At 38.2% G+C, this 15,465-nt stretch overlaps 1 protein-coding gene across 1 annotated transcript; it reads left to right on the top strand.

Annotated features, from left to right (window-relative positions):
- Positions 1 to 1,509: 1,509 nt before the first annotated feature.
- Positions 1,510 to 2,838, top strand: LOC135153444 (uncharacterized protein F54H12.2-like). Its single transcript, XM_064096021.1, has one exon. It carries the CDS (start codon positions 1,510 to 1,512, stop codon positions 2,836 to 2,838), a length of 1,329 nt encoding a protein of 442 aa, XP_063952091.1.
- The last annotated feature ends 12,627 nt before the right edge of the window (positions 2,839 to 15,465 follow it).

Below are 15,465 nucleotides of genomic sequence, written 5' to 3'. Positions count from 1 at the left end.
AGGTTCGGAAAGATAAACACGCCAAATATCTGATTGAAAAGGTATTGAAAACAAGGACTCGTAAGGGTAAAAAACAATACCTGGTACGTTGGAAGGGTTATGGCAAAGAATTCGACAGTTGGGAGAAGAGGATAGAAAAGAGATAAAGGTGTTTAACATCGTGAGAAAATGTCAAATCGTGTTTCGAACAGGGTTGTGTTTGGATGGTCTTCATCATGAGCTCCCAATTTTACGTCACTTTACCGAGCAATAGCTCTATGAATATTTATCCTGAAAACAAAACATGTCGTTACACGACGAAGCTTCATACACCTATTTCCCTCACGGAAAATTTCGAAGTAGGGCTCGCTGAGCTCCAATTCCAGAAGAGCTGGAATACAATCAACGAAGAAAATAATGTAATTACTATCCACCGTAATGATGCGAATTCCAGTAACCCAAACATGGTGAAATCGATTACTTTACCATCGGGTTATTATAATTCGGGAGAAGAATTAATCATGGTAATCAATGGTGTCATGGATAGACGTGTACGGTCTTTCGTTGGTTTCTTTTATAAACATACAATGAGAAAGTGTTTCATACAAATTGGAGAAGGAACGGCGGTGATGATACCCTGTAATCTAGCGAGAATGATGGGTTTTGACGGGGAATGTCATCTTACAGAATCTACGTTAAGCCCTCTGCCGATGGACGTTCACATGTTCTTTCACACATTTTATATTTATTCCGATATTGTGCAACATCAATATGTAGGGGATGCATGTGTACCTCTTTTGAGAACCGTGGCTGTCATTCCAAACAAAGAGTCGGATAACATCATTTGCACTTACGATTCCCCTCATTACGTTCCTTTAAACCTGTATCAATTTGAAACTATAGATATTATATTAACGAATGAAACTGGTGAAGTCGTGCCATTTGAAAGAGGGAAGGTGATCGTGAAGCTTCATTTTAGGGAACGTGTGTCCTCTTTGTGAAAACGATTGATTTGATAAAACTGTAATGGTATATCATCGTGAACAACCCTCCATGTTAAAAAATAAAATGCATATTTATCAACGCCAAATAGGCTATGGTATTCCAGTTTTTAAAGGAGCTGTCATGCAACGAGGACATGGGTTGGGCAGTTTGGTAAAGGGTTTATTTAGATCGGCTGCCCCACTTTTAAAAAGGGGGGCTGTGGCACTGGGTAAGGAGGCAATGAGTACAGGACTGAACATCGTTCAAGATACCCTCAACGGTGAAAATATAAAAAAGGCGACCAAGAAGAATATGACGAAAGCCGGTAAGCGACTGGCATCCAAAACAATGGGCAGGATCAAGACGACACTAGGGAGAACGCAGACAGGAGGGAATCGTAGGTTGATCTTCAGAGAAGTTAAAAGAAAGAAGCAAGCAAGGAAAAGGACCATTCGGTCTAAACACCCTCCAGCGAAAAGACGTCGTGTACCGGACATCTTTGATCCTTAATTCATTCTCTCATCTACTTATAACAGCATTTCTATAATGGCTAAACTACACGACAAGAGTGATGCCTGCTGTAAATCCGAATTGGATCTTTTTACCATCCCCAGTACTCAAATGAGTATTCTAAAAGGACCTTGGGTCGAATATCATCCTGTCAGTACCATCACAGATGCAGCTCCTATTGAATTCAACGTAGGCGGAACTGCGGAAGAATATGTCGATCTTTCTCAAACCATGATTCAAGTGACAGCCAAAATCGTCAACCCAGACAATTCACCTCTCGGTGCAGATGCGCAGGTTGGACCCGTGAATTTATTTTTACCATCGCTTTTCAGTCAGGTAGATGTAATGCTCAATGAAAAATTGGTGTCACAACCTTCGAACACCTACCCTTATCGAGCCTTATTGGAAACCCTGCTGCATTACGGAGGTGAGACAAAAACATCCCAGCTTACTCAACAATTGTACTACAAAGACGAGGCGGGTAAAATGGACATCGTCAATCCTTTAGATGGGGAAACAAACAAGGGACTAAAAAAACGACATAGCTTTATAGCTGGAAGTAAAATTATCTCTATGATAGGACCAGTATACGCCGATCTGTTCTTTCAGGAAAGGCTTTTACTCCCTGGAGTAGATTTGAAACTCAAATTCAACCGCAGCAAAGACTCGTTCTGTCTTCTATCATCCGACGTCAACCCAAAATACAAAGTGATCATCGATAAGGCTGCCCTCTATGTCAGGAGAGTGAAAGTCAACCCATCGGTGATGATCTCACACGCTAAAACACTGGAAAAATCAACCGCAAAGTATCCCGTGAACAAAGTAGATGTTCGTTCCTTTTCGATTCCTGCTGGTAACATGTCAGTGAGCAAGGATAATCTATTTCTTGGTCAACTCCCCAACCGAATCATCGTCGGTTTCGTAGACAACGATGCTTACAATGGAACCTACACCAAAAATCCTTATAACTTCAAACATCTTCATCTCAACTTCATTGGGGTTACTATCGATGGAGAAACAATACCTATGAGACCTATACGTCCCAGTTATACAGAAGGACCCGGTCAGAATTTCATACACGCTTACAATTCTCTCTTTATGGGTTGTGGGCGTATGTTTACGGATAAAGGATTGGACATTGACAGAGAAGACTATTCGAAGGGATACACGCTGTACGCCTTTGACCTGACTCCCGATCTATCGGATGGATGTCACCTTAACCTCGTTAAACAAGGCAACCTACGACTCGAACTCCAGTTTGATACACCTTTGACAAAGACTGTAAACTGTATCGTCTTATCCGAAGCACAAGGGCTCATTCAGATTGACCGAAGCAGGAACATCATCCACGACCATCAAGGATAAATCGACTTGCGATAAATTTATTCAATAAAATGGATACCCATCAGATCGACCATGTATTGAAACATCATCCTTTTACGCGACCGTATTACAGAGGAACGTGTGCATTGGACCAATTACCCCGGGAGATTGACAGGGAGAGACAATGCTACGTTGTGAATACAGACCCAAGCACTAAAGCGGGTTCCCACTGGACTGCTTTCTTTTTTGAAGGGGGTTTGGGGGAATTTTTTGACTCTTATGGGAACGAGCCTTCTTTTTACAGTCCTAAATTTAATGATTTTCTTCAAAGGAACTCTGTGTCATGGGTTTATAATAACAAACGAGTGCAAGGGACAAGTTCTACAGTCTGTGGACAATATTGCATATTTTATATCATAAAACGATGTCAGGGACAGACACTTAACCGTGTACTTAGGGTATTTGGTAAAGATTATAGACATAATGATAAAACAATCAATGATTGGTGTAATCGACGTTTTGGTTCTTCGTTACCCTTACAAGATCTTTCTTTTGTTTTAAGACAAGTGGCTCAAAGTTTGACTATTTAATCGTCTTTATATTGATAAAAACTATAGTTATCTTGACTTTTCTTAAAAGTGTCACCATTTTCTACTTTTTGTAAAATTACATATTTACAGCTGACCCCCACTATTCGTCTTCATCTTTGCTTTAAATTATTTTAGTCGTCCACCCAAAGATCTGTGTTATTATTATTATTATCCGATGTATTAAACGCTATATAAATGCGGAATATTATTATTATTATTCATAGTTTTCTTTCTAGGTGTTTATCATTTTGTCTTATCTCTGACACCCTTATTGTGGGTTGGTTGTTATCCCATGGACTCTCTTCTCTTTCACCCTCTTTAACATTCGATGCTCTCCTTTTTTTTTCACTTTGGTATAAATCTTTATCCTCTTGCACCGTTAAATACTATTCATCCTTATCTTATTCCGTTATACATTGTTGTTAGTCCGGTTACTAATAATCTCTTATTCAATGTCTTCTCGCTATGTTCGATCAATACCCACGCGTGTACTTCATCTTAATCTCACGTATTATTTTCTCCTTTTTTCGTATTGCTCCTTTCTCGGATTCACATCTACCGTACAACTTCTTTACAAAATTCCACTCCTTTGACCGTCCTTTTCTTACTTTCTTACTTTAGCATTAATCTACCATGTAACGGTTTTCTTTTATTCATTTTCTCTCGTACACTCTATACTGTACAGGTATATGGGAATGATGGAAGATTAAATACAACATGAGAAGAAAGATATTCAATGTAAAAAGTTGTGTCAGTGTTTTAATCTTATTAAATAAAGCATCGTTTGACAATGAATTTTCTCTTTTTTTTCACACTGTGTATTATTTACAAGTTTTGCAGAAAAACGAGTGAAAGGAATGAAATGAGAGATAGAAAATGAAGAAAGTGTGAGAGAGATAGAGAGGTAGAGAGAAGAGAAGAGAAATAAAACTAGTAAGAGAAATAGATATGAAGATCAAACATTATCTTTCACATACAATTATAAGATACATACATATTTACCGCATTGACAGAAATACAGTGATAAACAGCATTGAAAAGTAAGATTTATGAATAAATACTTGAAGGAAAAAATCACAACAGGCCCTTTTAAGTTTGTTAAATTCGTCCATTTTGTTCATTTTTTTTTAAAGGAGATCAATTTCTTCAGATTGTTCAGTTAGTACATATTGTTCAATCACTTTGTTCAATACAAGGCAAAAACTATATTATTCACATCAAAAAGCCTGGTGCTATCTCTATCTCGTTCCATTTACAAGAAATTCACATTATCGTTCAAATTATTCATTTTGTTCCTATCATACATCTCTTTTATTTCCCCATTTCTTAAAATGGTTCCAAATCGTAATTAATCCATACTGAAAATGCCGTATAATTAGGATAACTGAAACATATCGCTTTTATAAAACTAAGTCTTGTAAAAAAAAAAAAAAAAAAAAAGATGTAATTATCATCAAAAACCGTGAAAGAAAATATATGTGAAAAAAAAACACACACATCAAAACAGATATGAGTATGATTTGTTCAGTTTGTTCAGTTTGTTCAGTTTGTTCAGTTTGTTCAGTTTGTTCAGTTTGTTCATATTGTTCAATATAGATATACATATATATATATATACATTATTTACAGTAAAAGCCTGTTTTATCCTAATCGCATTCTATTTACAAGAACTTTACGTTATCGTTCAAATAGATTTTTTTTTTTTGGTTCCTATCACGTATGTCTATCTGGTTTCCATTCCTTAAAATAATTCCTAGTCATTCCAAATTGAATTATATATAATATAGTGTAGGGTAATTGAAACCTAACTAGTCGTGTAAAAAACAACATAAGATAAGATAAGAAATAATCATTCAAAAACGTGAAAGAAAATAGAATGTAGTAATAAAAAAATATCAAAACAAATTTTCATATGAGAAAAGTGTTAACACACTTAACAGTTTGGACTCAATACGGGACCCACTTGTTTCCTGGAGGACTCAATATGCTTCGTTTTTTACGTTTAGATTTAGAACGGGTACTACATTTAGAAGATTCATATTTAGGAGTTTCAAAAACACCGGGACTGGCTGTATAAAGGTCTGGTTCCAGTCCACTTTTCAAGCGTTGAAGATCCCTCCTTCGCTGTCCGTTGCTGAGGATAGTGTCGGGGATGTTGATGCTAGCTAAGCCGCGAATGAATTGTTCCCTCCCAGTAGGAGTGTAACCCCGCCGTTCCCTGAATAAATCGTAGACGAGATCACAAATATTAGTCCCTTCCACGCGTCGATTATCCAGAACGAGTTCTCCACCATCAGTCCATCCAATATTGTCATGTTGCTTCATTTTATGTAAGAGCTGCGAAGCCCTTTTTACATAAATCTTTGGTATATGATGAAGAATGTCCCGCTCTATCGCATTTTCATTTTTCAAATCTGGAAGCGTGTCCAATGTTGACGATTGTGGTGTCTGAGAGCCGTCGGTAATCTCGATTGACAGTGGTGTTTTTAGAGAATCGCTTGCTCGTAGGTACTGACGAAGATATTGAGAGTAAAGTTGTGCTTTTCCATACAGATCTAAATCGTTCCTTTGAAGCACTGTTCTTATCTGTTCGTCAAGTTCGTTGACGTGATTTTCTTTTGGTGTTGATTGTGGAGATTGCAAAGTTCTTAACGTTTCTGGAGGGACCAATACCATTTTACGAGCATGTTCCATTTCCGTAGACAAGTTCCGTTTTTATTTTCGCCCGGTGACAAGGTTCGAAAGAGCGCCCAAGACAGGACCGACGAGATTGGAAATGAGAGGAATGAAGAACCCTCCTCGTTGGGTGATGATTTGCTTTCGTTCTTTTAACGGTGTTTTTCTGTCCGCCAATTTTCGGAGAAGATGTTTGTGCTTATTCAGGGAACGTTTATGCGAGGGAGAAAGTTTGACGTTACCACGGAGTACGTTGAAAACACACTCGCAGATGGCGTCGATGAGCCCGTTGTCCGCTGTCTTGAGGAGTTGACGTCGTTGCTTCGGTGAACAGTGAGCCAGTGCCTGCAGGAGAACAGCATGTGTCCGTATTCGACGAGACATGATTATTAAAATAAACCCTACATACAATTCAATCAAATTTTATACTCTCGAAACGTAAGCAAATTGAGTCTCTCCAGGAAAAATATTCGTTCGGAGACGAAATTCTTCGGGTGTATCCGGTTTTAGGTCAATAAATAAATATCCCCATTTGTCTTTCGTAGCATCGTGAAATGCTTCTTGAAAAAACTTTGAACGTGTTGGATACATTTGTCTAGCTAAACAATTAATTTGCATCTTATCCCTACAGTTCTTGAAAAGACAGTAATATTGGGTATTCAAGGATATAGTCCGTGCTTTTTTCCCTTTATGAAATAAATTTTGAGTGATGTATATCACGCTGATATTTCGGTGATGACATCCTTTGGTAAAGAGTGCTGCTACCTTTTCACAGTCTCCCGCAACATCCATCAAATCATCAATTACAAATAATGTAGGGTATTGAGGGTTTGCCAAATCATAAAAATCGACAGGAATGTTTTGATGAAACTCAATGTTAGAAATAGTACGACGCATCTCGTCGTAACTCGGTTGATCTTCTGAATAAAACCATATTATTTTTTGCGGAGGAGGGGAGATCATGGTAGAAGCATTACTCAGTAATTTCTTTACAAACTGTGTTTTACCTGAAAAGGTGGGCCCTACAACCAAACATGTAAAACTATGTTTTAAACTAGGGTCCATTTTACCACAGGAATATAATGATTGAATGACAAGGAGTAATGATACAGAGTTTGTAAGTGAAAAAAAAGGTAAATTAACAAACAAGTGTATAATAAATAGTATCTCGATATAGATTTCACATTCCCGTACAACTAAGAATTAATGCAAATGTTACAGTACACCTTCTATGATGTCACAACGTCCATCCACTTGCATAATAAAATATTTGAATGTGACATTTTTCTTAGCACGATAAAAAAGTGGAACACGAGTCAATACCATAAATTGTGTGTAAACGAGATGTTCTAGAAAGCAGAAGAGACACGGGTAACTAAAATGGAATAAACGAAAACAAAATAGGTTTCTTTTCCCATCATGACATCGCTATCAAATTGGAAACAAAACTCACTGCTTCTTCAACCACCACTTGAAGACGAAATGATATCGTCACTTTCGGACTGGTTTAAATAAAGGAAGGGAAATTCCTGATCATGATCTGATGTTTTCATCAACTGACCTTCAATATAAAACCCGATAAATACCATAATGAGAAGAAGAGTAAGAGCCATTATCTGGAGTAATGAAATGTTTCCCGCCGTGCATTTTTGAAAAGTGTATCGCATATAACGAATAACCGTGCGCTCCATTATGGATGAAAGAGAGAGAGCAGACACTGTCCTTTTGTTACGATAACCCATCGATTAATGATTGAAAATGGTATGAAAATTTCTTTTATAAGCTCTTGAAAAATACGGAGAACAAAAGGGGTGTATTCAGTATACAAAGAAGTAGAAATGAAAATAAATAAATGAAATTAAAAGAATGCAAAGATAGAAAGTAATCAGAAAAAAAAAAAAGGAATTAACTCAAGTCCTTGGGAATATCAATGTGACCGTAGGGTAATGTATTGCCGCCCGGAAGTCTCACACGTTTTGTGAACACTACCCGATAATCCTTTTTGGATTGCACTGTATGTAGAGTTTTTGTTTTAGTATCCCTAACTATCTTTGATTCATGAATAGTACGTTTGCTTTCTCCTTCATCTTGAATTAGTTCTTTCAATGTCTCGTGGTTAATTGTCAAGGAATTCTGGGCATTAAGAGTAAATCCCCTTACTTTACAAATGACTTTGTTTTTATTTGTTTTGTAAGAGTAATTTTTGGGTCCACCACATACCCACGTCTGAATGTACTCCTCCCCAGTCTCATCGATCTCGTCCGTCAGATCACCTAGATAATTACCAGTTGGAGGATCGATGTGCGAAAAAGATGAATCTGTTTTAAAGACAACAGAGTCCGTATCACAATACAATACTCTGTCATCTAACAATTGGAGGACGGAGTACAGCTTCAGACGTGCCAAGGCAGTGGTAAACGATGCAATTATAACATTAGTATTTACGTTCTGGTCAATAAAACCATCGCTTTTAGAAAAGTACATTTCAAGAATGTCCTCATTGTGAATCAGAATGTCCTTGACATCGATGGTTTTATCATTAAGATACCCCAATAAATCGTTGGCGGTAGTCAAGAACTTTGTTTGGGTTAGGTTATCCCGTTCGGCAAATTTACCCCACAGCACATTGATAATCATTTTAGCGATTGCTCGAAGTCCAGGATTTTTTTCAACTTTGGAAGGATCAAGTTGAATACCTTCATGCTCCATGTAGTTTGCTATATAATCTTGTCGTTCTTTGTCTGTCTTGGCATGACAGGGGTAACCAGAGGCCTCTTGTTTGATTTTCATGAATGCATCTATATACAATGCGAATAGCCCTCCTGTGCGTGAAATCGGATCGTATGTACTGTGTTTCTGAAAATGCCATGCCTCAATGATTTTTAGGCCAGTGTATCCCATTTCTAATGCCTTCTTTATCTCCTCTGACACCCAGACCCCTTCTAAAGCCCTTTCACTGTCTGAATGGTGACAAGGGCCTTGATTGAGTGTCTCCGCACATGTACGACACAGGGGAAACGTCAATTTCTTTTCAGATCTGAATGGCAAGACGGGGTGAAAGAGATTCCTGGGAGGTATGATTTGACATTTGACAAGTCCGAATATCTCTTCTATTGGAGGGAAATCTGATAGTAAGATTTTCGGATGTCCGATAGGGTATTTAGAAAATTTATTGATATATGGGTAGAGGCTAGTAAAATCTAGGTATTTGATTTTCTCACCCTCCTTTGCTTCATAGAACAAATTGGACCCATCGGTACGCCCTCCATAAAATGAATCCCTTGGGTTTAACGGGGATTTAAATTCTTTAGCGAGGTGTTGGATGTAGGGGGATACATCGGGATGGATCCGATTTTTCTTCCATTCATGACCCCATATTTGATGGACTTTGTATCCGGCGGCTCGAAGAAGATAGAGTTTGTGCATTGTCTCATTAAAGAGAACGCCCATCTTCTTAGACGATACGGGATTTACGAGTTGAGAATCCGGATAACAGGTCGGGCAACCATGGAAAAAACAACCAAGGAACTCCCAAACATGTTTCACCCCATCCTTTTCCCCATACCCATCAACAAATTTGCCATGTACAATACGTTCCCCTCCATTGAACGCATGGGCAATATCTATACCCTTTGTTATTGACTCGTAATGAAGCCACTCCCCCGCAGGGATGGATTGTTGTTTGCCTTTGGTGTAACCGTTCTGAGGGATGAGTGCGATTGTGTTCGGACATAGATAATTCGATCGAAAAAGTAAGTTACACGCGCTGGGAAGTGTCAGACTGTGTAGGAAAGGGTCAATTCCTGGGGGGTTTGCTTCTGTCGCCGTTATTTCTTTGAAATTTTTTCGAAAGATTTTGCAACTTTTGTGCAGTATGTTAACATCACTTTCGCAGTATGCACGAAGCTCTTCCCTCATATTGAAAATGTACCCTTCCTGACGGATCTGTTCATACCAAGTATCAAACTCGGTTTGTGCTGTCTTCATCATAGCATTATATCCATAGTATCGTTTGTCAGGTACCGGTCCTATGTAATCAGCATTTTCTCTTGTGTTGAAAAAATGGGGGAAATACCCTTTCTTCATTTCAGTAAGGCCAAACGTTTTAGGAAGTTTTGCTAAACCCATCTGAAAGAAGTTGAGGGAATCTTTTACCTCTATCTTTGGGTCTTGTGTTTTTAAGCTGATGATCTTGGCCCCATTCATGATAACATTTGGTGTGATACCTTTTGAGACAAGATGGTTCAAAAGAAAATAAGCGTCATATGCCTTTGCATTGTGAGCAATGGCTATGCTGCCATGATTTTCTTCGCTAAAGAGCCAGTTAGAAAATGCTTCAACAGTATCAGGTCCTTCAAAACTGATATGACGCCTGTCTGAAGGACCGCATCTCGTACACGAGTCCGCAGTTTTACAGTCCATACAGTCTACGCATTCCCAAGTAGCATGAACATAGTTTGGGATATGTAAACCCGTCTCTTGACAACACTCAAAATCGAAAAAAACATATTTTTTACTTTTAGAAGATTTGTTCTCAGGAGACGATTTCTTGTCTTTCTTGCTTTTTTCTTTTTGTCGTTTGGGATGGTATTTACTCTGTTGAGTTACTCTCATGAAGCACTCATGGGTTCTACCATCCACCACGTGTTTGCATATTTTACAGTAGGTGTCGGTACATTTATGGGTGTCCCCGACCCTATCCCTGTCATATACCCGATCGCACGTCAAACACTTAAAACGACGTTGACAAGCCGTTTTTCCATCGTATAACGTAACATTATGGAGGCGATAACATCGCTCTGTCAGAAATGTCATTTGACAGGAAGGGCAGACAATGGTGGGTGGAGGGGGATGCATTGAACTGTATGAATGTCTATCACAATTTGGTGATTGACAGTCTACACACATATTAAAGCAGTCGTGGAATCTTGCATCGTTGTACGGTTGATGACATGTATCGCACAAGTGTACGGCGCAGAGAAATGCCGACGGATTGACAATTACGTTGTAATGATTATCCGTTAAATATAAATAGAGCGTCTTCTTTGCCGGTTGTCCCGCAAAGATGAGACCCTCTTTTGAACGCGCTCTATAGATGATGAGTCTGTAGTCAGGAAGTAAAACCCTTTGAAAGGCGTTATATTGCGACGAATCAACAATCCCTTCATTAACCCCCGCATCTTTATATAATGCACGCGCCTCCATCAAGAGCCCCGCGGGTGGCCGCCTATCATTTCGAGTCCACAATCTATACTTCACATCATTCTCGGCATGGCGTTTCGCAATGACGATAGCTTTGCCGAAGCAAAGGTCATCGTCGCCAGCCGGAACTGACACGATGGATTTTTTTCTCAAAGCAGCAATTGCTTCTGGAATTCCATCAAATTTGCGCGCTTTCCCCCCTGCAGGATTTATTACATGATGGAATCTCATACTGAAACCGGGGTTTAGAAAAAAGTTTTGATTGCTGTTTAAGACTCTTTCTATTCTCTCCAGAATCAAAGATATGTCAAAATCTTTAACCATTGCCCAAGGTAGGGCTATTGGCATGTTCAATTGGTCTGATACAAGTACCAACCGTACATAATCACGACTGGAAGTGTTATGCAACACGGTTCTTTGTAAATCTTCGAGAGCCGATCGGATGTAATCAATCGTATCAAGAATCGAGGTGGTAGGAGGGAGGTCTGAATTGAAGTCATACCAGGACTCCGTGACTCCAAAACGTTTGGACTTACGTTGATCAACGTAAGTCCACGGTGGTAAAGGATGTTTTTCCGATTCTTCCTCATGATCCGACATATTGATTACATCTTCGGGCTCTGTATTCTTTCGTTTTGTTTTTCGTTTTCCACCCTCTTTCTCACCGGGTTTGAGTTTCTTAGTGTCAGGTCCCCCCTTTTCATGCTTTTTTAAATAGTCGGGAATAGTTTTTCTTTTTCGTCCACCCTGTTGAGTTTGTGGGGGTGAATCGAATTCATCGTCTGATGAAAAATCATGGTTGGACAATAGTGGTTGACGGTGTTGTGGGTTATTACGAGATATCCCCGCATAGGAAGGACCAGGTATACCGTTATTATCATTACCCGTGTCTCTTACACTACTATTGACAGTATAAACATCTCGTTTACTCACCGACAGGGGTTCCACATTTTTACTATTCCTCTGTACCGCATCATCACCATCGATGAGATTTCGCACATCAGAAACCGCATCGTTCACAAAAGTCTGAGCTTGGGATGAAGAAAGCTTGAATGTCTCCGAAACCAATTTTTTTAAACGATCTCTAAATGCAGACGTGCGTTGTGACAACGATGAAGGTGTAGACTGTTGCGACATGACTAAAAAATCATTACTATTTTTACAAAACTTATAAGGATAACCAGGAATGAAAACCAGATAGACCGACAACACAACTTCACCCTACGATGTCCTGTTATAAAATGAGGTAAAAGTGAAGACATGGTCTTCACTTCTTCACTTCTTGACCAAGTTCAGACATGAATACCTCCAAGAACAAAAGTTTGAGTTGCGCAAGAGTGACTCATCTCGATACTACATCACAAAACCATAACAATAACATATGTCCATACCATCTGACGCACTTCACACACATACTATTGAAAAGCTTAAAAGAAGAAGAGGTCTCCCACTTCAGGACCACTGTCCCATTTAACTTGTTTAACAATGTCCAGTCCATACCATCTGACGCACTTCACACACATACTATTGAAAAGCTTAAAAGAAGAAGAGGTCTCCCACTTCAGGACCACTGTCCCATTTAACTTGTTTAACAATGTCCAGTCCATACCATCTGACGCACTTCACACACATACTATTGAAAAGCTTAAAAGAAGAAGAGGTCTCCCACTTCAGGACCACTGTCCCATTTAACTTGTTTAACATTGTCCAGTCCATACCATCTGACGCACTTCACACATACTATTGAAAAGCTTAAAAGAAGAAGAGGTCTTCCACTTCATTACCACTGTCCCATTGTCCACTCTCCGAACTCTCCAATTAACGTTAACAGGCACTCCCCGCGCATATCTTCACATATTTACACACGAACGATATTTTGCAACTGAACCGGCTCCTCAGAGATCAATATAATTATTTCTCTCTCTCTCTCTCTCTCTCTCTCTCTCCATTACCTTTCCAAACTTATGCAAGAAAATTTAAATAGAAAAAAAACCAAGACATTTCATAATGCAGTTTCCAATTATAATGTCACGTCGTTTATTGAATCTCAGTACATTTCATCACATGAATATGAGTGGCATATTGATTATAATATGATTTTCAATGGTTTTCCGTCGTAATTTCAAGAAGATGGTTTATCAACGATGATTATTAGCGTTTCATCATGCGTCCCCTATGTATCGCAGCGTTGATATTTTTGGACATCATTAGTAGAACCTTGAACTCCTCTGGTTCGAGCATGATCCCTTTCTTGCTTGGGTAGTATTTCTCTCCTACAGGGTAGAATTCACGGATGTCGATGTATACCTTTCCAAGGAATCGCCTCACAGTTGCGTATCTTGCCCGTTTATTTGTCATGCTGATTGTCAGTTTGCAGAGGTCAGTTCCAGATTTATTTTGAAATTGTGTTGAGATGGAGTTGGTTTCACCATCCTTATCTTTACTGCCTGCTTGAGCTTTAACGTCGTCATGATGGTCGTCATCTCGTACATCTTCATGTTCTTCGTTTCCTTGTTGACGATCTTGGATCCAGACATCCGCTGCTGGGAGTGGTTCAGAATGGGAAAACCCTCCGTCAATGTGGAGTTCGTTACCGGTATAATTCACCAATGGAGGCGAGGCACGAGACGATGAAGTGGAAGTAGAGTTGTAATAACTATACATGTTGACAAGCTGACTATTCTAGATCCAAAACTGAACGACATAAACTCACTTGTTTCCCCATATATTTATACCCTTGCTTTCCTTTATGTTTTAAAATAAAAATGACGTCAGATGCTCTTTTTATCTGGACATGTCCGACTTTGTTTCAGCCACTCGATGACGTCATTTACTTTTTCTTTATCTTTGAGACTTTTTCGAGGGATGACGTCATGTTTGTTGCGTGACGTCATATGTTTACGATGTTTCGTAAGTCTGTGACGTCATTGGTATTACGTCACAATGATGACGTCATTTGTTTTCGATGATTCGGGAACCTATGACGTCATCCAATGTTTATACCATATTTCCATTGTTTTAACTTTTAATCCATATTCCCATTGTTTTAACTTTTAATCCATATTCCCATTGTTTTAATTTTTAATCCATATCGATCCATATTTCATAATTATCGATTCATATTTCATAATCATTAATCCATATTTCATAATTATCGATTCATATTTCATAATTATTAATCCATATTTTATATTTCATAATTATTGATTCATAAATTTATTAATATTTCATATTCTATTGTTTAGAACAATAGAATATTCATAATTCATATTTCTATTGTTTAGAACAATAGGGATTAGTTATGACGCTATACGTACCCTATTACTACTCATGCACTTTGTTAATACGCTCTGGCCGAGTAATGAGTAATAAATAATAGTCATAGAGTGGCGGACTCTTTTTTATTTATTTATTTTTTATTTTTTTTGTATTCCTTACACAATCGTCACATTTTTGGCATTACTTTGTTATAATCAATTTACTTACCTGTCCTCTCCTCATTAAGACCGATTTTTTTCTGGATCCTGCAGACTTAACAAGCCTTGCTTTTTTATGCAGGTTCCCTCATATTTCACTCTTTTAATTGTCTTTAATTCCAAATCGCTATTTTTTTTTATTTGAATTAATTTTTATGTCTTGTCTGATTTGTATTCTCATAAGTTTTCTGATATTGTTTCATAATTTTGTTTGTACTTGTGAAATATGTAAAATAAAATAAAATCAAATCAAATCAAATGTGCGGACAATTTTAGGATTTTCATGGGTAATTTGCATATTTCGGCAGCCATATTGGATTTTGCCAATTTGCAGAAAATGCTCAAGGTTACACGAGTGGCATCATCCAGATTCGTAATCAGCACCCTCGAATTGACAAGAAACCATCAAAAAATATTGTATATATAAAAAAACAAGGTTTGGTCAGGTTTCTATGGGGCCTATCCTGGACTACAACAACCTCACTAAATATTTATGACACCTCCGAACCTGTCTTAACTTCTTTCTTAATGACGTAGTGGCATCACGTGGGTAGACTATGACATGCGAAAGTGCTGAGAAATTTTAAAATTATAAACTTACGTAATCAATCATAGAGGTTGGAATTACATCACAAAACAAGTGGGTTAATGCATTCAATGATAATTGTAATACAAAAGAACTATAAAAACTGTTGGTAAACGCCACAAAACCATTAATTTTGAAA

Source organism: Lytechinus pictus, chromosome 3 (assembly GCF_037042905.1).
Source record: "Lytechinus pictus isolate F3 Inbred chromosome 3, Lp3.0, whole genome shotgun sequence".
NCBI classification, from domain to species: Eukaryota; Metazoa; Echinodermata; class Echinoidea; order Temnopleuroida; family Toxopneustidae; genus Lytechinus; species Lytechinus pictus.
This window is presented reverse-complemented; position numbering and strand designations above follow the sequence as displayed.

Excerpts from the sequence above, each read along its gene's own strand:
- LOC135153444 (XM_064096021.1), top strand. The coding sequence starts at position 1,510 with ATGGCTAAACTACACGACAAGAGTGATGCCTGCTGTAAATCCGAATTG.